The following is a 20,976-nucleotide window of genomic DNA, read 5'->3' on the forward strand; positions in this document are numbered from 1 at the left end:
TCTCACAGAGTCATGGAATCATACAGCATGAAAACAGGCCACACACAAAAAATGCTGGAGGAACTCAGCAGGCCAGGCAGCATCTATGGAAAAAAGTACAGTCGACGTTTCTGGACGAGACTCTTTGGCAGGACTGCTGAGTTCCTTCAGCATTCTGTGTATGTTGCTTGGATTTCCAACATCTGTAGATTCTCTCTTGTTTATGAAAACAGGCCATTTGGCTCAAAATGTATAAACTACTGGACATCCATCCACATTCATCCTGTCCTCCAGCACTGATCCACAGCCTTCTGTGCTGAGGTGATTCAAGTACAAGTCTACAAACTTCTTTAATATTGTCAGCAACTTTGCTTCTACCATTCTTTCAAGCAGAACATTCCAGGTATTCACCATTCTTTGGGTGAAAAGGGTTCCCTCAGATCTCCTCTGATTCTTTTACCCCTAATCCTAAGTCTTGTTTTATTCACCTCTGATAAGGAGAAAAACTTCCCTGCAGTCTACCCTATCTATACCCCTCATAATTTTATATAGCTCAATTATGTTCCCTCTTAAATTTCTTGACTCCAGGGAAAACAGAACCAGCCTCTCCAGTTTCTCCTTGTAACTGAAACACTCCATCCCAGGCAATATCCTGGGAAATCTCCTCTAGACCTTCTCCAATACATCTTTCCTACAGTGTGGTGACTAGAATTATATACAGTGGTCTTGTTAAGGTTTGACCAAGATTAATAAATTTGGAGCATAACCTCACTATTTTTATACTCAATGGCCCTGACAAATGAAGGCCAGTCTTCCACTTGCCTTCTTAACCATGTTCTGTATAAGTACTGCCATCTCAGTTTATCTTTGGACTTGCACACCAATATTCCTGTGTTCCGCAAAGCTCCCTAGGACATAAGCTTTCATGATGCATGTCCTATTCTTATTAGTATTGCCAAAGGTATCATCTCATATTTGTCGTGATTAAGCTCCATCTGCCATTTCTCAGCTCATTCCACCAACACATCAATATCACTCTGTAGCCCAAGACTATCCTCAAACTGTCAACAACTCTACCAATCTTCACATCACCTGCAAAGTTACTGATCATACCTCCCATAACTGTATCCAAATGACTCACACACATCACAAACAGCAAGGGTCTCAACACTGATCCCCGAGGAACACCACGAGTTGCGAGCATACAATCACAAGCAACCTACTACCATCACTTTTATCAACACACAAAATGCTGGAGTAACCAGTTGACATCTTGGGTCAAGACCTTTCATCAGGACTGGGGGAAAAAAAAGGGAAGTCAGAGTAAGAAGGTGGGGGGGTGTGGAAGGAAGAAGTATAAGGTAGTAGGTGACAGCTGAAACCAGGAGAAGGTCAGGGGTGAAGTAAAGAACCAGGAAGTTGATTGGGAGTCCGCTGAAGGATGCTGGAGATTGGGAGACTGCTTCACCGAGCACCTACTCTCTGTCTGCCAGAAAAAGCAGGATCTCCTGGTGGCCACCTATTTTCAATTCTACTGATGAAGGATCTTGGCCCAAGTGTCAACTGTTTGCATAGATGTCGGCTGGCCTGCTGAGTTCCTCTAGCATTTTGTGCATGTTGCTTGGATTTATAGCATCCATAGATTTTCTCGTGTTTCTGGTTCATCACTTTATCAGTCTAGGTTCTAGTTTGCCAACTTGTTCTGGATCCAATGAGCCGTAAACTTTTGGACCAGTTTCCCATGGGGGACATTGTCAAAGGCCTTAATGAAGTTACATAAACCACACCTACGGCACTCTCCTCATCTATACAATTTGCTACAACCTCAAAAATATCAATCTGATCGGTCAGATGAGAACTGACGTTAACATAGCCAATACTGTCAATCTCTGGTACCAAATGATCATTAATCCTGTCATCTGAATTTTTTTCCAATGGCTTCCCTACTACTGATCTCTTTGAACATTTCCAATACCCTCAAGTCAGTTAAAGGAGGAGTAAGCACCCTTCAGATGCCAACCAAGAATTTCTATATTTATCTAGCTTTGTTTGGCAGTAAATTGGTGCACATGTGATTTAAAAATAAAATCAATGTAATATGTTGGTTAAGCTGTTAAATCTTCAAATAAATCCTGTTCGCTCATTGCAATATTTAGTTACACTATATACAGTATAGACAAATTCTGGTCTAAACTCAAAAGTTAGAGCTGAACTTTTGACACTTCATTACCTCCCAAAAATACCATCAGCAAAATCTGTAGCAATTAAAAATGATCTTAATCATTTTTAGCTAATCCACTCTGATCTGTATTGAGACAACCAATCTTTAACAGGACTCATCCCTCTGCTGGTGATTTTTCCAACACAAGCAGAAGTAAAAACTACTAAGCAAGATACATTTCTTACCTGTCGGTTGGCTTCAATATATGAAGGTAGAGTGTTTACACGGTAACACATCCCTTCTTCCATAATATGTACATAGCAGCGAAGTTTTGTTCCATGATATGGATCACTCATATCTCCATGATGATCATTCCAAAATGATTTTTCCCTGGCTAAATTCAGAAGATCATCCTCTTTTGTGTAACTGAATATATCTTAAATAAACAAAGAAATAAACCTGTAAGTGCAACATGCATCAAGCAGAATTACTTAAATAAACAGACAAGGAATTAGATAGCATGTACAACATAAACATTAAAAAAAAACAAAAAGTGATGCCAAAGCAGGTCAGGCATCACATGTGGAGAGAGAAACAGTTAACATTTTAAATCTGAAACACTTCAGCAAAATTAGGCGAGTAACAAGTTGGTCCAGAAAATGTGGGAAAGTAGGAGAAGGCAGTAGTTGAAGCAAAGGGAATTTCTCTGATAGGCCAAAAACAATGTGGACATTAACGTCACAGACTTTACATCAGCAACATATTAGACAGTCAAAGGAGTTCAGTTGCTCCTTAAAGGCCACAGTATTTCACATTATCAGAGAAATTTCCATTTTATTGTGTTCTTTAAAAATTCCCCAATATCACACCTTCTTCCAATCCAGCCCTTATTTTCTGCATTCTGACCTGAAACCAAATGGTATTCTTAAACAATTAGTTTTAAGATAATTTATTTCCCTCCAGTTTTGTGGTTGACTGCATCCAGACTTTGCGCAGGTGGTGAGTGTTATACTTCAGATGTTATATACTCCTTTCAACTACCTGTATTTTACCTACAAGAGCTTGTGTCATCCCTCATGCTACTTCTTTATATTGAATTGCCTTGGACTAAGGATTTCCATGAATAGATGAGGCTATTATACATTTTCAAGGATGCTTTGATAATATCTTTGAAGGACTTCTCGATTCTCCAGACAAAGCTTAAAGGACAGTCCTTTGTTATTTTTAAGTAGTATGGTATCAAGCAACCAAATGGTATCCTGAGAATTAGAACTCACGGAGTATGATCGGCAACTGAGTGCTGGGAATTCTGGCCTTGGTGAGGTTCATACATCTGGCCAGTGGATTTGGAAGATCTTGCAAAGAAGACTTCTTCAGTGTTTTGGAGTGATGTTGTAGGTTATCCATGTCTCCAAGGAATATAGGAGAGTAGGTCATCACAAACATAGAGGTTAGACTGAACTGTTGACTTTAAACACTTTTACCCAGTCAGTCATAAGCTATCCTGGCACACTAAAGTTGGTGACGAATTTCATCATTAAGCGCTTGTCATGAGAAGTGATCCATATTTTCCACAGTCTGATCATTAAAGATGTTCTGTGCTGGGATTTATACAATTAGAAGACCTATTACACAGAAATATCTACACAACATACCTGCAGGCTTTGAGGTTTTCTTCTGATCTTCATTTATATTATCTTTAGAAAGCTGAGCAGAACTAGGCGAAGCAAACTGCTTTTGGACTAGATACGGAATCAATTCACCCCGGATTGATGTGAAGGACCTTTGAAGAGAAACATTTTCATTACCAATAAAAAAAAGTGCTCTTCAGACTTAGTGTGCTTTTAATAATATTCTGGTGTGCTGAAATTATATGCAAGTGATTAAAAATGCAGGGTGTCTGACATAATATCCTACTTTTCTGTGCCCTATGTAAAACAAAAGGTAAAATACTTCTTCCCAGGAACAGCCAACCTCAGCCATTCTCTCACACCTCGGCAGTAGTACTCAGTTTGAAATTAATTTGACCATTGTTCTCTCAGCAGTTAAGCAGAATGGAAAAGGTCAGACAGAAAAGTGGATTGGGAGTGTAGGATCAACCTATTCCATTCTGATTATGCAGACGGGCTTGAAAGCCCATATGTTATACCTGCTTCTAAGTTTTCAATTAATCCATATAAACATGGCATGCAGTATTTAGTTATACCTACAAATCCAAACACAAACTATTGGATTATTAACAAAATGTAACAGTTAAATTGCTTTTGCATTGGTAAGCAATCAAGTATTACTAAGATAAAGGGATCTTAATTTGGACTGATATACAGAAGCAACATTAATTAAAGCATTCTGTATCTAATGACACATTTAGCACAAGCAATGTTTGGACTAAGACTGTCATAAATATGGGAAATATCAGTAGTAGATCTAGCAACATCTGTGAAGATTGAAACAGAGTTAACATTTCAGATCAATAATGTTGCACCAGAACCAGGAAAATTTAGAAACTAAAAATATTTTAAATTGCTGAGAAAGTGGAGCAGCAAAGCAGGATAGAGGGAATTTCCGTGACAGGGATGGTGAGGTGAAGGTGAGAAAGAGCAGAAGTCATGGAAGAAAGAAGAAAGTTCTGTGGGATAAGAACAGGCCGAAATAACACAAGCTTGTTCTCTGGCAAGGATGTGATCGGTAAGTGGAAAGCCTTCAAAGGAGAAATTTTGAGAGAGCAGAGCTTGTATGTTCCTGTCAGGATTAAAGGCAAAGTGAATAGGAATAAGGAACCTTAGTTCTCAAGGGATATTGCAACTCTGATAAAGAAGAAGAGAGTTGTATGACATGTATAGGAAACAGGGAGTAAATAAGGTGCTTGAGAAGTATAAAAAGTGCAAGAAAATACTTAAGAAAGAAATCAGGAGAGCTAAAAGAAGACATGAGGTTGTCTTGACAGTCAAAGTGAAGGATAATCCAAAGAGCTTTTACAGGTATATTAAGAGTAAAAGGATTGTAAGTGATAAAATTGGTCCTCTTGAACATCAGAGTGGTCAGCTATGTGCGGAACCAAAAGAAATGGGGGAGATCTTAAATGGTTTTTTTGCGTCTGCATTTACTAAGGAAACTGGCATGAAGTCCATGGAATTAAGGGAATCAAGTAGTGAGATCATGGAAACTGTACAGATTGAAAAGGAGGAGGTGCTTGCTACCTTGAGGAAAATTAAAGTGGATAAATCCCCAGGACTTGACAGGGTGTTCCCTCGGACCTTGAAGGAGACCAGTGCTGAAATTGCAGGGGCCCTGGCAGATATATTTAAAATGTCGGTGTCTACGGGTGAGGTGCCAGAGGATTGGAGAGTGGCTCATGTTGTTCCGTTGTTTAAAAAAGGATCAAAAAGTAATCCGGAAAATTATAGGCCAGTAAGTTTGACGTCGGTAGTGGGTAAGTTATTGGAGGGAGTACTAAGAGACAGAATCTACAAGCATTTGGATAGACAGGGACTTATTAGGGAGAGTCAACATGGCTTTGTGCATGGTAGGTCATGTTTGACCAACCTATTGGAGTTTTCCGAGGAGGTTACCAGGAAAGTGGATGAAGGGAAGGCAGTGGATGTTGTCTACATGGACTTCAATAAGGCCTTTGACAAGGTCCCGCATGGGAGGTTAGTTAGGAAAATTCAGTCGCTGGGTATACATGGAGAGGTGGTAAATTGGATTAGACATTGGCTTAATGGAAGAAGCCAAAGAGTGGTAGTAGAGAATTGCTCCTCAGAGTGGAGGCCTGTGACTAGTGGTGTGCCACAGGGATCAGTGCTGGGTTCATTGTTATTTGTCATCTATATCAATGATCTGGATGATAATGTGGTAAACTGGATTAGCAAATTTGCTGACGATACAAAGATTGGAGATGTAGTTGACAGTAAGGAAGGTTTCCAGAGCCTGCAGAGGGACTTGGACCAGCTGGAAAAATGCGCTGAAAAATGGCAGATGGAGTTTAATACAGAAAAGTGTGAGGTATTGCACTTTGGAAGGACAAACCAAGGTAGAACATACATGGTAAATGGTAAGGCACTGAGGAGTGCAGTAAAACAGAGGGATCTGGGAATACAGATACAAAATTCCCTAAAAGTGGCGTCACAGGTAGATAGGGTCGTAAAGAGAGCTTTTGGTACATTGGCCTTTATTAATCAAAATATTGAGTATAAGAGCTGGAATGTTATGATGAGGTTATATAAGGCATTGGTGAGGCCGAATCTGGAGTATTGTGTTCAGTTTTGGTCAAATTACAGGAAGGATATTAATAAGGTTGAAAGAGTGCAGAGAAGGTTTACAAGGATGTTGCCGGGACTTGAGAAACTCAGTTACAGAAAAATAGATTAGGACTTTATTCCCTGGAGAGTAGAAGAATGAGGGGAGATTTGATAGAGGTATATAAAATTATGATGGGTATAGATAGAGAGAATGCAAGCAGGCTTTTTCCACAGAGGCAAGGGGAGAAAAAAACCAGAGGACATGGGTTAAGGGTGAGGGGGGAAAAGTTTAAAGGGAACATTAAGGGGGGCTTCTTCACACAGAGTGGTGGGAGTATGGAATAAGCTGCCAGACGAGGTGGTAAATGTGGGCTCTTTTTTAACATTTAAGAATAAATTGGACAGATACATGGATGGGAGGTGTATGGAGGGATATGGTCCGTGTGCAGGTCAGTGGGACTAGGCAGAATATGGTTCGGCACAGCCAAGAAGGGCCAAAAGGCCTGTTTCTGTGCTGTAGTTTTTCTCTGGTTTCTATGGTTTTTAAGTTCCACATTAGGACCGAAATAAATCATTAACGTGTTTTTAAAATTGCTACATAGAGAAACCTAACATTGTGAATGGCTGAAATGCTTCATTCTCAGATGAGCTCAGTGTTTTTCATGCACGCTTTGAAAGGCAGAATAAAATTACATTTGCGCGAATCACTGCAGCGTCTTGCAGTCCTCTGCTTTGGAGGCCAATGCCAGAACTTCTTTCAAGAGGGTGAAGGCATCAGGCCCTGATGATATATCTGGTAGGGCTCTGAAAACTTGTGCCAACCAACTGACAGGAGTGTTCAAGGACACCTTCAATCTCTGACTGCTGCAGCTGGAGGTTCCCACCTGCTTCAAAAGAGTGACAATGATATGCACCAAAGAACAGCAGGGTCAGCTGCCTCAACAACTTTCATCCAGTGGCACTAACATCTGATGTGATGAAGCACTTTGAGAGGTTGGTCACTCACTACTAGAATCAACTCTTGCCTAAGCAAGGACCTGGTCCTGCTGTAATTTGCCTATCGCCACAATAAGTCTACAATGGATGCTATCTTAAGCACAAAATAATCTGCAGATACTGGGGTCAAAGCAACACTCACAACATGCTGGAGGAACTCAGCAGGTCGGACAGCATCTGTGGAAACGATCAGTCAATGTATCGGGCCCCAACCCTTCGTGAGGACTGTAGAGGGAAGGGGCAGAGGCCCTATAATGAAGGTGGTTGGGGGGGGGCCTTCCCCTCCCCCACCCCTTTGTCTTTCCCCTTACTGGTTTTTCACCTGGAACCTACCAGCCTTCTCCTTCCCACCCTCCTCCCACCTTCTCTATAGGGCCTCTGCCCCTTCCCTCTACAGTCCTGATCGTTTCCACGGATGCTGCCCGACTTTAACTTTTTCACCACAGTCAGTGCAAACTGGAAACAACATCTCCACCTTGCTGACAATCAACACTGGTACACCTCGAAGATTTGCGCTAAGCCCACTGCTCTACTCCCTGTACACCCACAACTGCACAGCTCTGCACAGCTTAAACGCCATTTATAAATTTGCCAACAACATAACTATTGTTGGCAGAATTTTAGACGGTGATGAGGCGGCATACAGGAGCAATATAGATCAACAGGTTGAGTGCTATCGCAACAACAACTTTGCACTCAACATCAGTAAGACCAAGGAAGTGCTTGTGGACTTCAGGAAGGGGAAACACAAACCAGTTCTCATCAAGGGAACAGCAGTTTTAAATTCCTGGGTGTCAACATCACTGAAGCTCTATCCTGGGCCCAACTTATCAATGCAACTGCAAAGGAGGCACAACAGTGGCTATATTTCATTAGGAGTTTGAGGAGATTTGGTATGTCACCAAAGGTACTCACAAATTTCTACAGATGTACGGTGGAAAGCATTCTGAGTGGATGCATCACCATCTGGTATGGAGGGGCCCACTGCACAGGATCAGAAAAAGCTGCAGGAAGTTGTAATTTCAGCAAGCCCCATCATGGGCACTAGCCTCTCCAGCATCAAACTGTGATGCCTGAAAAAGGCAGCATCCATCATTAAGGACCCCCCATCATCCGGGACCTGCCCTCTTCTCATTGCTACAATCAAGGAGGTCGTACCGGAGCCTGAAGACACACACTCAATATTTCAGGAACAGCTTCTTTCCGTCTGCTATTAGATTTCTAAATGGACAATGAATCCATGAATATTAACTCCCTATTTCCTGTCCGTTTGCACTACTTATTTAATTCTTTATACACATTTCTTGTTGTAATTTATAGTTTTTTATTATTATATATTGCAATGTACTACTGCATCAAAACAACAAATTTCACAACATATGCCAATGATATTAAACCGGATTCTGAAAAAGCCAAAGTGCTGTCTCAAAAATGGGAAACATAAACTTACTGTAATGTGCAAGACTTGCCTTAAAAGCTGAGTGAACCAGAATTATCTGGTTTATGGTTGAAAGCTGAAGGCTACAGCTACTCATTTACCTTTTTCAATCACAGGACATAGAAGTACCAATCCGCTAACAAACTAAAGGGCACAAGCTATCTTATTTAAATTGATTCTTAGCTCTGACGTTAATCAATCCTCATTGGGAAAGTACAAAACATTTTTTTTCCATTTCATATTAGTAGTAGGAAGTATGCTCTACATCAGGCTCAACATTGAAGCTAAACTTGCTTCAATCTGAAGATCACTGCCATTTTGGTCGGCACAGTTTCTCAGATTTCGTATGACACCGACAAAGTGGGATTTGACTTTATTTCTGTTATCCTGCATTAAATAAGGAAAAATGCAATTTTAAACCTTCCCAGTAACAAATTCTTCTGACACAATAAACAACCATTTTCCTAAGAACCACAGGTATCCATTATACAGATACAATACGCATTTAATGCCTTGCATAAACAAGCAAAGTGACCTGAATCAGCAGCACTTATAATTTTAATAAGCCAATTAAATTGAGGGAGGAGAAGATGGCGGCGCGACGCAGCTTGCAGTGGCCACTCCGGTGAATGATATCTGTCATCTGTCAAGTAGGGTGCCGTGCACAATCCTGATTGGATGGAGACAGACGTGAGAGCACGGAGGAACATCTGGTGAAACTTCTGAAATGCCTGTTTCGCTGCCGCTGCTACTGTGTGATCCAGAATCTCCGGAGGAGAAGGCCCCGAGTCCTCGGCTTTGACTTGTTGCTCGGCGGCCGGGGCGGGGTCGAAGTGCTCGGCAGAGATGGTGCTTGGTGTCGGAAGGCTGGCCAGAGGCTCGAAGTTTTCGGATGGACTCAGAGTTGGCTGCGGTCGGGTGCTTCCAATGCATCGGCAAGTTTGCGGCACTTGGAGGGGCAGGGAGAGTTTCTCCCTTCTACCGTCTGCATGAGATGATGGGGCTATTGGGACTTGAGAGTTTTTTACCATGCCCGTGGTCTGCTCTTTATCAAATTACGGTATTGCTTGGCACTGTTGTAACTATATGTTATAATTATGTGGTTTTGTCAGTTTTAGTCTTGGTTTGTCCTCTGTTTTCTGTGATATCTTTCTGGAGGAACATTGTATCATTTTTTAATGCATGCATTTCTAAATGACAATAAACGAGGATTAATCTAAATCTAAATTCACACTATGGCCCCTAGTACAGCATAGTGGTTAGTGTGATACTTCACAGTGCCAGCGATTGAAAGCGTTTATACGTTCTCTCAATTACCATGTCTCATTCAGGTGCTCTGGTTTTCTCCAACAATCAAAATAGATATATGGGGTATGGTTAGTAAGTTGTGGATAAGCTGTGTGGGTGCCAGAAGCATGGCTTTACTTACAAGCTGCCCCCAGTACATCACAAACAATGACACACATGACAAATTTCACTGTATGCTTCAATGAACATGTGGCAAAAAAGCTAATCTTTATCTTTAAGTTCTAGATTAATTCCCTCCAAATCTACCTTTCTTCTAAACTCCAGTGGATACAAGCCTTGTCTTGTCTCTTAAGACAACTTGCCTACTTTAGACATTAGTTTAGTAAACAGCCGAATATGATCTCAGTAATGCCCTATTAACTACAACATAATCTCTCCACTATTATATTCAGTTTATGCAGTAGGACCTGGATAATTTCAAATGCAAACTGACAAATGTTGGTTAATATTTCCATCATTGAAGCACCCTGCAATGATTAATTCCAACAAGACAGGTCGAACTTCCTACCCATGGCAAACAACAACATTGCTGAGTTCCTGTATTCGAATCCGGATGTTACTCCTATCATTTCCTTCACAATTATTAAGCTGACTGCTCCGTTCCCAGGTTTTGTTCTCTTCTTTCTTTGGTAACACTAATTATCCGCCAAGTTTCTTCTTCATCAATCCAACAGGAAAGGGCCTTAGTTTCTTGCCCATGTTAAAGAATACGGAACTTTGCATAATTTTCAGTGCCCCAAAGACGATGAACAAAATCAGTATAGTTAAGTAATTATTTTCATATTAATCTTGTACAGGTATTAGTTTTTGATTTTTAACACACAATGGCACAACAACTAGAAATCTTTTTATTATTTATAGGAAAATATAAAGTACATCCAGATATTATAGTAACATATAAAGTATATGCTTTCTATTTCAACCAGCGTATTATATACCCAGACCACTAGCATTTGCTCATAAGAGTAAATGGGCAGCTAACAATAACGTAAATGCTTCCTAGACAATTTAGCTTATCATGGGCCATTATTATGAGTGAAAGTGAAAGATTCATAAGCCCTCTGCAGTAACCTTTATGCAAATCAATTGTTTTTTAACATATGCATGCCAGTCCGTGCTTTGGTATATATGCTCCTGCTATTCTGCTAGATTTACATTAAAGGTCCAGACTAAACTATTAGATTTTCTTCAACGCCCCTTTATCACAACTGTTAGGTTTTTTGGCATGCCCTTTAAGAATGGAAAAAACGAGCAAAATTAGATACTCTTTCAGGTGGTCTAAATACAGCTGCCTGGAAGATTCATTTAAGAAATAATAAATTTCAAAGAGAGGTTTGAGTTTAGACCATGAATACCTGCTAGCCATCTGCATATCGTATGTTTGGTCTTATTAAAGAGATATTTCATTCTGACTGCTTTTATTGTTACTAATATCTCAGAATTTATATAAACATTTGTATAGTTAAGTTTATTTCTGTACAATTTTACATTAACAGCAAAATGAAAACTTGGAAAGATACATTACTGAATAGTTTCAATGAAACAGAAACTCTTTTATAGGACTAAGCAAACATGTTTGAGAAAATAGTATACATGTTAAAAAATTTAAATAAAATTTCACAATATTCTCTCATATTCTGTCTCAATTCTTTACAGTCCTGGTGGTAATATGATTTCATTTTCATTATGTTTATTTGGTAAAGCATACAGGCAGTCAAATCTCCTTCTTAAAAATTTCTTGGATTGGTAAAATTATCATTCTAAAACCCTGGAATTACATAATAAAGGTACCATCTGGAGAGTAGTAATAATGATTTATAGGGAAAGGACGGTTGAAGGATATAGGAGCTGTCAAGTATCAAAATCACTCAAAAAGTGACAGTCTCATTGAACAAAGCTGGCTATCCTTGTCCTTAAACTTTCTAAAGTTACCATCTTTCAGTAAACAATACACAAGATCTAAGGATAAGGGTATTATCCCACATAATGCACAACTCTGATGTAAATGGAAAGCTTGCTGCAAACCTTTCCTTTCAAGCTATGTAAAAGTAGTAAATCTAAGATTTAAGATCAATCATTCTGTTGTCAGGAATGCTTCTATGAAACCAGCAGGAAATTATTTTCAAGACACTGCAGCACTGCAGACACTGGAAATATGAAATAAAAACAGGGAAGCCTGGAAATGCTCTCTGGCTTAGGCAGCATCAGTAGAAAGAGAAAGAGTTCGCCTATCAGGTTGATATCCCATACCGATGATGAGTTTTCAATACAAATTTGAATTGCTTCTCTTTTCATGGACGCTCTCTGACCAGGTGATTATTTTTTATTAATTTAAATTTTTATTAAGAATATTAGTTTCTCTTATTTTCTTTTTTTTTTGTCCTTCAAGTAAGACATGGAAATTTGAATGTTACAAAGCTTGACGGACATACAGCAGCTCAAATCTAACTGATTGTGTAGTTTACATAAGGCATCACTTGATAGATTATCCCATCAAGGGATTGTCTGATGTAAAGTATATTATTGTTCCTTTTTGCGACTCGTGGTGCATTGGGCGACATTTTTACCATTTCCGTAGCATTTGACCTTTTTTTTTTACAAGGCCAAGTTGCCAGCTCAATGCTCAGCCCAGCACGATGGAAAGCATGCAAGGAGCCAGCTGGATTCAAACACGGGACCATTCACCTCAATGTCTAGTGCTGATGCCGCTACAGCACCAGCCAGCAAATAAAGTTACCATATTTCACAGTGCAACTGAGCTTCAAAGAGGATTGGAAGAAAACTTTTTGAATATATTGCAGGAAAATGTGTCAGATAATATTGACCCAGCTATTGGCTCCTCTCTTCCTATCGTTTCAAATTAGCTAATCACAACCAGCAGCCAGATAGCATGATCACAACTCCGCTTTCTAACCCCGTTGACAGAAAGTTATTTCAATGTTTGCAAATGATGAACATCGACATTTGGAAAAAGTTGAAAAAATTTGAAATAATAAATGATATATATTCAAAAGGCATGAACATATTGTTAATTAAATCAAAGACACTATGAAATAAAGAAAAGTAATCAAGAAATTTAGGTGACCTTACTTTATAACAGTGGTCCCTGACCACCGGGCCACAAAGCATGTGCGAGGAAACGATATGATTTGGCAATATGAGTCAGCTGCACCTTTCCTCATTCCCTGTCACACACTGTTGCCCCCGTCAGCCAGTCCACAAGAATATTGTCAATATTAAACTGGTCCACGGTGCAAAAAAGGTTGGGGACCCCTGCTTTATAACATCCATTCAAAGAAATGGAGATGCACTAAATATTTGGCACAAGGCAGAGGTGCCAGATACAAAACACGTTCATCCCCTCATGCTTAACAGGCTACAAAATGATCCTAGACATGACAGAAAATCCAGGAATAGACAGCAGGATAAGCATCATATTCCCAATTTGTGCAGAGCAGTGAACAAGCATGCAATGTTGAAACAAACTATCATTTGCATCATAGTGAAATATCTGAAAACAGCGACTAAACTTCAGCAGTATTTTAGTTGTGAAGCATATTGGAATCTCCTGAGAGAGTGAAAGGCATCATTTAAATGCAAGTTCCTTTTTCAGACTCTATGAGGCCTCCACCATTTGTATCAATCTACGTTTGTACATCAGTTCTGACCAATTAAAAGAAAAAATTCAAATACATTGGATTTGTCTGCAGTAAAATGGGCATTCAAGACTTGCCAAGTTTTTTTCTTGATACTTTCTTTGGTTTACCATTACGTTCTTTTTCTACTGTGAATGCACATCTCAATAGCTTTTGCTGCCTCAGCACTAAGTTGAACAGCATCATGGCCTCATACACTCTGCTTGGCAGAGTTACAGTAATACCAAGAGCAGGACTGAGATCAATCCTTTCTGATGCTTGTCAATGACATACTTTCCAACTCTGACTTCCATAGGTGTTCACTTAATTCAAAAATTCAGAAATTTATGATAAACAAGCAAAGCAGATGCCAAACAAGAGAGAATCCGCAGGAGGGCTAAAAGAAGACATGAGGTTGCTTTGGCAGTCAAGGTGAAGGATAATCTAAAGAGCTTCTACAGGTATATTAAGAGCAAAAGGATAGTAAGGGATAAAATTGGTCCTCTTGAAGATCAGAGTGGTCGGCGATGTATGGAACCAAAAGAAATGGGGGAGATCTTAAATGGGTTTTTTGCATCTGTAATTACTAAGGAAACTGGCATGGAGTCAATGGAAATATGGCAAACAAGTAGTGAGGTCATGGAACCTATACAGATTAAGGAGGAGGAGGTGCTTGCTATCTTGAGGCAAATCAGAGTAGATAAATCCCCAGGACCTGACAGGGTATTCCCTCAGACCTTGAAGGAGACTAGTGTTGAACTTGCAGGGGCCCTGGCAGATATATTTAAAATATCAGTATCTACGGGTGATGTGCTGGAGGATTGGAGAGTGGCTCATGTTGTTCCGTTGTTTAAAAAAGGCTCTAAAAGTAATCCGGGAAATTACAGGCCAGTAAGTTCGACGTCGGTTGTAGGTAAATTATTGGAAGGAGTACTGAGAGATAGGATCTACAAGTATTTGGATAGACAGGGACTTATTAGGGAGAGTCAACATGGCTTTGTGTGTGGTAGGTCATGTTTAACAAATCTATTAGAGTTTTTCGAGGAGGTTACCAGGAAAGTGGATGAAGGGAAGGCAGTGGATGTTGTCTACATGGACTTCAGTAAGGCCTTTGACAAGGTCCCGCATGGGAGGTTAGTTAGGAAAATTCAGTTGCTAGGTATACACGGAGAAGTAGTAAACTGGATTAGACATTGGCCCAACGGAAGAAGCCAGAGAGTGATAGTGGAGGATTGTTTCTCTGAGTGGAGGCCTGTGACTAGTGGTGTGCCACAGGGATCAATGCTGGGTCCAATGTTATTTGCCATCTATATCAATGATCTGGATGATAATGTGGTAAATTGGATCAGCAAGTTTGCTGATGATACAAAGATTGGAGGTGTAGTGGACAGTGGGGAAGGTTTTCAAAGCTTGCAGAGGGATTTGGACCAGCTGGAAATATGGGCTGAAAAATGGTAGATGGAGTTTAATACAGACAAGTGTGAGGTATTGCACTTTGGAAGAACAAACCAAGGTAGAACATACAAGGTAAATGGTAGGGCACTGAGGAGTGCAGTAGAGAGGGATCTGGGAATACAGATACAAAATTCCCTAAAAGTGTCGTCACAGGTAGATAGGGTCGTAAAGAGAGCTTTTGGTACATTGGCCTTTATAAATCAAAGTATTGAGTATAAGAGTTGGAATGTTATAGTGAGGTTGTATAAGGCATTGGTGAGGCCAAATTTGGAATATTGTGTACAGTTTTGGTCACCAAATTACAGGAAGGATATTAATAAAGAGTGCAGAGAAGATTTACAAGGATGTTGCCGGGACTTGAGAAACTGAGTTACAGAGAAAGGTTGAATAGGTTAGGCCTTTATTCCCTGGAGCATAGAAGAATGAGGGGAGATTTGATAGAGGTATATAAAATTACGAGGGGTATAGATAGAGTGAATGCAAGCAGGCTTTTTCCATTGAGGCCAGGGGAGAAAAAGACCAGAAGATATGGGTTAAGAGTGAAGGGGGAAAAGTTTAAAGGGAACATTAAGGGGGGGGGGGCTTCTTTACACAGAGAGTGGTGGGAGTGTGGAATGAGCTGCCAGATGAAGTGGTAAATGTGGGCTCACTTTTAACATTTAAGAAAAACTTGGATGGGCACATGGATGAAAGGTGTATGGAGGGATGGACCAGGTGCAGGTCAGTGGGACTAGGCAGAAAAATAGTTTGGCACAGCCAAGAAGGGCCAAAAGGCCTGTTTCTGTGCTGTAATGTTCTATGGTGGAAATCAAAGCAACACACACACAAAATGTTGGAGGAACTCAACAGGCCAGTAAATCCTTCGACAGCCCCGAAATGCCAACTCTACTTTTTTCCATAGATCCTTGAATCTTTGGACACTACCTCACTTTTTTTTTTAATATACAGTATTTCTGTTTTTGCACATTTTTAAAATCTATTCAATACACGTAATTGATTTACTTGTTTATTGATTGTTACTATTACTTTTATTTTATTTATCATTTTTTCTCTGCTAGATAATATATTACATTGAATTGCTGCTGCTAAGGTAACAAATCGTGCCGGTAATAATAAACCTGATTTTCATTCTGCTGCCTGGCCTGCTGAGTTCCTCCAGCATTTTGTGTGTGTTGCTCAGATTTCCAGCATCTGCAGCTTTTCTCTTGTCAGTAAAAGTAGGGGTACTTTTCTTTCTTACTTGTTTTCTACAAGGAAATCCAGAATCCATTTCTTCATGCAATACAGATGAGCATCCACAAGTGCTGTTTTTATGTGCATCCTAGGATATCTGAAAAAAAAACAAGCAGTAATTATTTTGTTTTTGAAGCATTCTTTGCCACTCCATTACAGCACAACTCCATTGCTAAAATCCAGCCCACCTGATCTTGCAGCTTCATCCTCACCAGAAGGATTATTTACCAGAAACAATTTAAACATTAGGCTGCAATTTTAGTAATTGCATTGCTGTAATATTTTTGTACAATTTGTAATAACTAATCACATACAACCTTTGTTAAAAAGACAAATTTAATTACCCTGCAATATAGAAGAACCACTTAGTCTGGGATACAGAATTATATTTCACCAAGGAAGATTTCTTTTTTACCATCACCTAGCTTTATGGTACCAAAACATTTTGGATAAAATAATCTACTGCTGTTCTTCTCCCTTTTCCCTGTTGATCAGATTTCTCAGCGTTGTTTCATTTCATTCATTAGTTTGGAAATTTTACCTGCAAACCAATATCCATTAATTTAATATAATAAAAAACACACAGCAAATCCAACATTTGAAAGTGGAAACACTGTTGATAGACTGATGGAGAAGGCATATGGTTTATCTGCCTTCAAAGGTCTGGGGGCAAAATATATGAAATGGATCATTGTGTTGCAACTTAATGTAAAAAAAAACTAGTTAGGGCACACCTTTGAGTATTATATCCAGTTCTGTCTGCTGTGCTACAGTAAGGCTGTGTTTGTACTAGAGACTCTACAGAGGAGATTCACCAGAAGTCCTGATGAATGGTCTTGGTCTGAAATGCCAATCGTTATTCCTCTCCATAGATGTTGCCTGACCTGCTGAGTTCTTCTGGCATTTTCTGTGCATTGCTCTGAATTTCCAACATCTACAGAATCTCTTATGTTTATAACCAATATATCGCCTGTATCCCTTAAGTTGTTATAGCCTGGTGGGGGGCGTGGTACTGGGGACAAGCTCCTGCTACTTATTAAATGCTCCCAATGGCGTGCTCCTCAAATAACTTATGACAACCAAGTCCAGCTGCGGGCCTTCATGTGTGGCTCAGAAGGGGCAAATGGGGCTCATCCGCCGTGGTTGGCAGCTCATCTAAGAGAAGGAAAACTCTGATCTCAAACCTCCACTACCTTGCGGCCATACCCACTCATGGGAAAGGTTTCGGGAGTAAACCCTGAGGGAAAAATCTAGAGCTGGATTCCCTAAAGCAGTCCTACATTAAGTTCAATGCTGAATTATGCAACATTGCTGGTACCAAACTGTATCATTCTCTGCTGTTCCTTTGGGTTCATCAGTTGCTTGCAGAGGGGGAGTTTGCTACACGGGCAACAGCTTGCTTTCCATATCGTACTGCCCAGAATTGCGTATCTAGCCAGCTAGGATGCAATATCCATGGTCAGCTCTGAGCGATGGAGGCCCTCACTTTACCATTGCCTTGTAATGGAAGACTTTAGTTATGGAGAGAAATTGGATAAACTGGGTTTGCTTTCTCTGGAACAAAGGAGGCTGAGGAGTGACTTGAGAGTATACAATTTTATGAGAGACACAGATAGGATAGATAGACAAATCTTTTACCCACTGTGGGGTATCAACAACAAACTAGCATAGATTTAAAGGAATTCAGAGGGATGTTTCAATTTTACACAGAGTGGTTGGTATCTGGAATGCACTTCTTGAACAGATGTTAATACAATTGTTACAATTAAGAAATATTTAAACCAACACTTAAATAGGCAAGGCATTGTCCTAATGTTGGCAAATTTCACTAGTGTTGATGGGCAAAAAGGTGGAGATGGACAGTGATTGAGTTGATAATGATTTAACTCCGGGGGTCAGAAAACCACTAGTAAATCTGAAATGCATATAAAGGATACATAAGGAGAGAAAAAAGGATCAGCTTCACCAGGCTGTTGAAAGAACTACAATTTTTAACCACAATGTATAAAGCAGTTATCTTTGTTCTGTTAGAGGTTTCTTACCTGATACTTAGTTTTATCATGTGTTAAGGTCTATTGTAGATCTCAAATGTCTTGCTGTGATACATTTATTTTGGATTTGTAATATGCAAAATAAGAATGCGATAGGATGCTAGAGTTTATTTTGTATGTTTATTTAAACTTACACATCAAAATAACTTTAAAAACTTTAATAAAATAATCAAACTGATGTATAGCTTAAGGTGCTGGTAATTGGTTGATAATTGGTTGACCCTGCATAATTTCCAAGTGGGAAACTTGTAAATCTCAACCTAGCTTTCTGTGCCAGTCAGAAGAAATCCTTTACCTACCATGAAAAAGAAACAAAAACTCACAGTTGTCAATGTGATAATGTCAACAGATTTGAAAGTAATTTTTGATGTAATCTCGTGGAGGAGTTTGCACTTTGCTGATGTAGTATTCGGGTGATGCAGGAAAGCTGGTAAAATAGCTGAAAACCTATTAACCAAACAGCTAAAAACAAACCTGAAACCAATCATCAACTGAGACATTCAAGGACTTGAACCCTTAATTTTAGTTTGAAAAGAATCTAGTTTCAAACTTTTTGGTAAAAATAAATGCTTGCCTCAAAGAAAGATGAAAAATAAATATTTCTACCAACGAGTTTGAAACTAAATTCAGTTTTAAACAAAAGTTTAAGGGTTGAAGCCCTTGAATGACGCGGAAAAACATTTTTTCTTGCGTGGGAAGCAAACTCTTCATTCCTTTAAAGATTACATCGTTTTTAATGTACTCAGATGAATAAGACATGTACATCTAAGCATGTGGAATCCATGCTTCTAAAAACACAGATAATCCCCAGAAAAACATATGTTTTTGATCCAAATATACTATTTAATAACTCTATTTCTAAAGTACTGCTGTGATGCATAGAACACCGACTATATTTGGCAAAGGTTTATACTTTAAAATACAGTGGATTCTGGTTAATTGGGATACATCGGGACCAATACATTTTGGCCCAATTAAGCAGCTGCACCAATTAGCCCAATTCATGGAAATAGTTAAAAGGCATAACAAAGACAAACTACAGTTTAACTGAGTAACTCATTATGCATTTAAATGAAATACAGAACAAATTATAACACTTATCAAAACTACTACAGTATCATAAAACTGTGCATTAGTTCCATTAATTATCAACAGAAGAATTCATCGCTGCTGTGTTCTTTTGGTTGATTGTAAATGAACAAAATCAGTGCAGACACCTAGTGCAGATAATGGACTGCCTTCATTGCCTTCCAGCATAAAGCGAAAATAAAAAAACAAAATTACCAAAAATTGCTGTTTTTGAATAGGCCTCTGTTGGCCCAAATTGATAACACTGCACAAGCATATGCAACTAATGCTATTTAAATACTATTTGGTCCATGACATCTAATGGCTTGAAACCACAGTGAGCAAAACAGTTCTGAATTGTCTTACTGCTTATTTCTTTCCAACTATCAGTCACAAGAATCACTGCGTTTTGAAAACAAACACATGCAACTGATGCTAGTTAGAAACTGGTTGGCAACAGTCTCCTGACCCAACTAAGCAGCATAATGTCCCAAATAAACGAAGGCAATCCCAGCTATTTTAACGATTTTTTTTGTTCCTTAAGAGTTGTCCTAAATAAACAGCTGCTCCAATTAAACAATGGCCTAATTAACTGGAATTTACTCTAATTAAGTGATGTTTCAGAAACAAAATGAGGGAATGGGAGAAGGTTAGTATTTGGCAATTGTACTAAGTGTGCAAGAATATGTGTATTTTCTTCTATGGTTTGGCCATAAAAAACAAGAGGGTGGTGATGGATGGGTGTCATTCTGACTGGAGGTCTGCAGCTAGTGAAGTTCTGCAAAGATCAGTGCTGTCATTCGTGATGGACAAAAATGTTGATCTGCATATGACACAAAAATTAGCGGAGTTGGGGATGGTGAAAGAAGGTGTCAAAGGATTCAGCAGTATATCGCTGGGCAGAGAAATGCCAGATAGAGATTAATCCAGACCAGTATAAGGTGTCGCACTTATGAGTAAAATATACAGTAAATGGCTGGACACTGAGAAACATTGATGTACAGAGGGATCTTGGGATACAAGTCCATAACCCCTGGAAGTGGCACCGCACATAGATAGTGTGAATAAGGTGGCATATACAACACACAGCCAGGGTTTTGAATATAAAAATCTTGAAGTCAATTTGCAGCTGTATAAAACTTTTGGACAGGCCACATTTGTGCGCTTTTGGTTACTGCATTATAGGAAAAATGTGGAGACTTTGGAGAGGTTTACTAGGATGCTGTCTGGATTAGAGAGCACTAAAAACTTAAAAGTTCAAAGTAAATTTATTATCAAAGTACATATATGTCACCATATATAACCCTGAGATTCATTTTCTTGCGGGCAATTACAGTAAAGACAAGAAACACAATAGAATCAATGAAAGACCGCACCCAACAGGACAGACAAAAGCCAATATTCCAAAAAT

General features: G+C 39.3%; 1 protein-coding gene across 2 annotated transcripts in view; it reads right to left on the reverse strand.

Annotated features, from left to right (window-relative positions):
- Positions 1–20,976, reverse strand: part of eif2b3 (eukaryotic translation initiation factor 2B, subunit 3 gamma) — a 127,259-nt gene that overhangs the window by 56,752 nt on the left and 49,531 nt on the right. For both annotated transcript variants that reach the window (XM_063064999.1, XM_063064998.1), the window contains exons 6-8: positions 16,454–16,543; positions 3,796–3,923; positions 2,386–2,576 (exon numbers count right to left, since the gene is read on the reverse strand). In XM_063064999.1, coding sequence (XP_062921069.1) covers positions 2,386–2,576; positions 3,796–3,923; positions 16,454–16,543 — 409 coding nt within the window. The remainder of the gene's footprint in view (positions 1–2,385; positions 2,577–3,795; positions 3,924–16,453; positions 16,544–20,976) is intronic.

Source organism: Mobula hypostoma, chromosome 12 (genome assembly GCF_963921235.1).
Source record: "Mobula hypostoma chromosome 12, sMobHyp1.1, whole genome shotgun sequence".
Lineage (NCBI taxonomy): Eukaryota > Metazoa > Chordata > Chondrichthyes > Myliobatiformes > Myliobatidae > Mobula > Mobula hypostoma.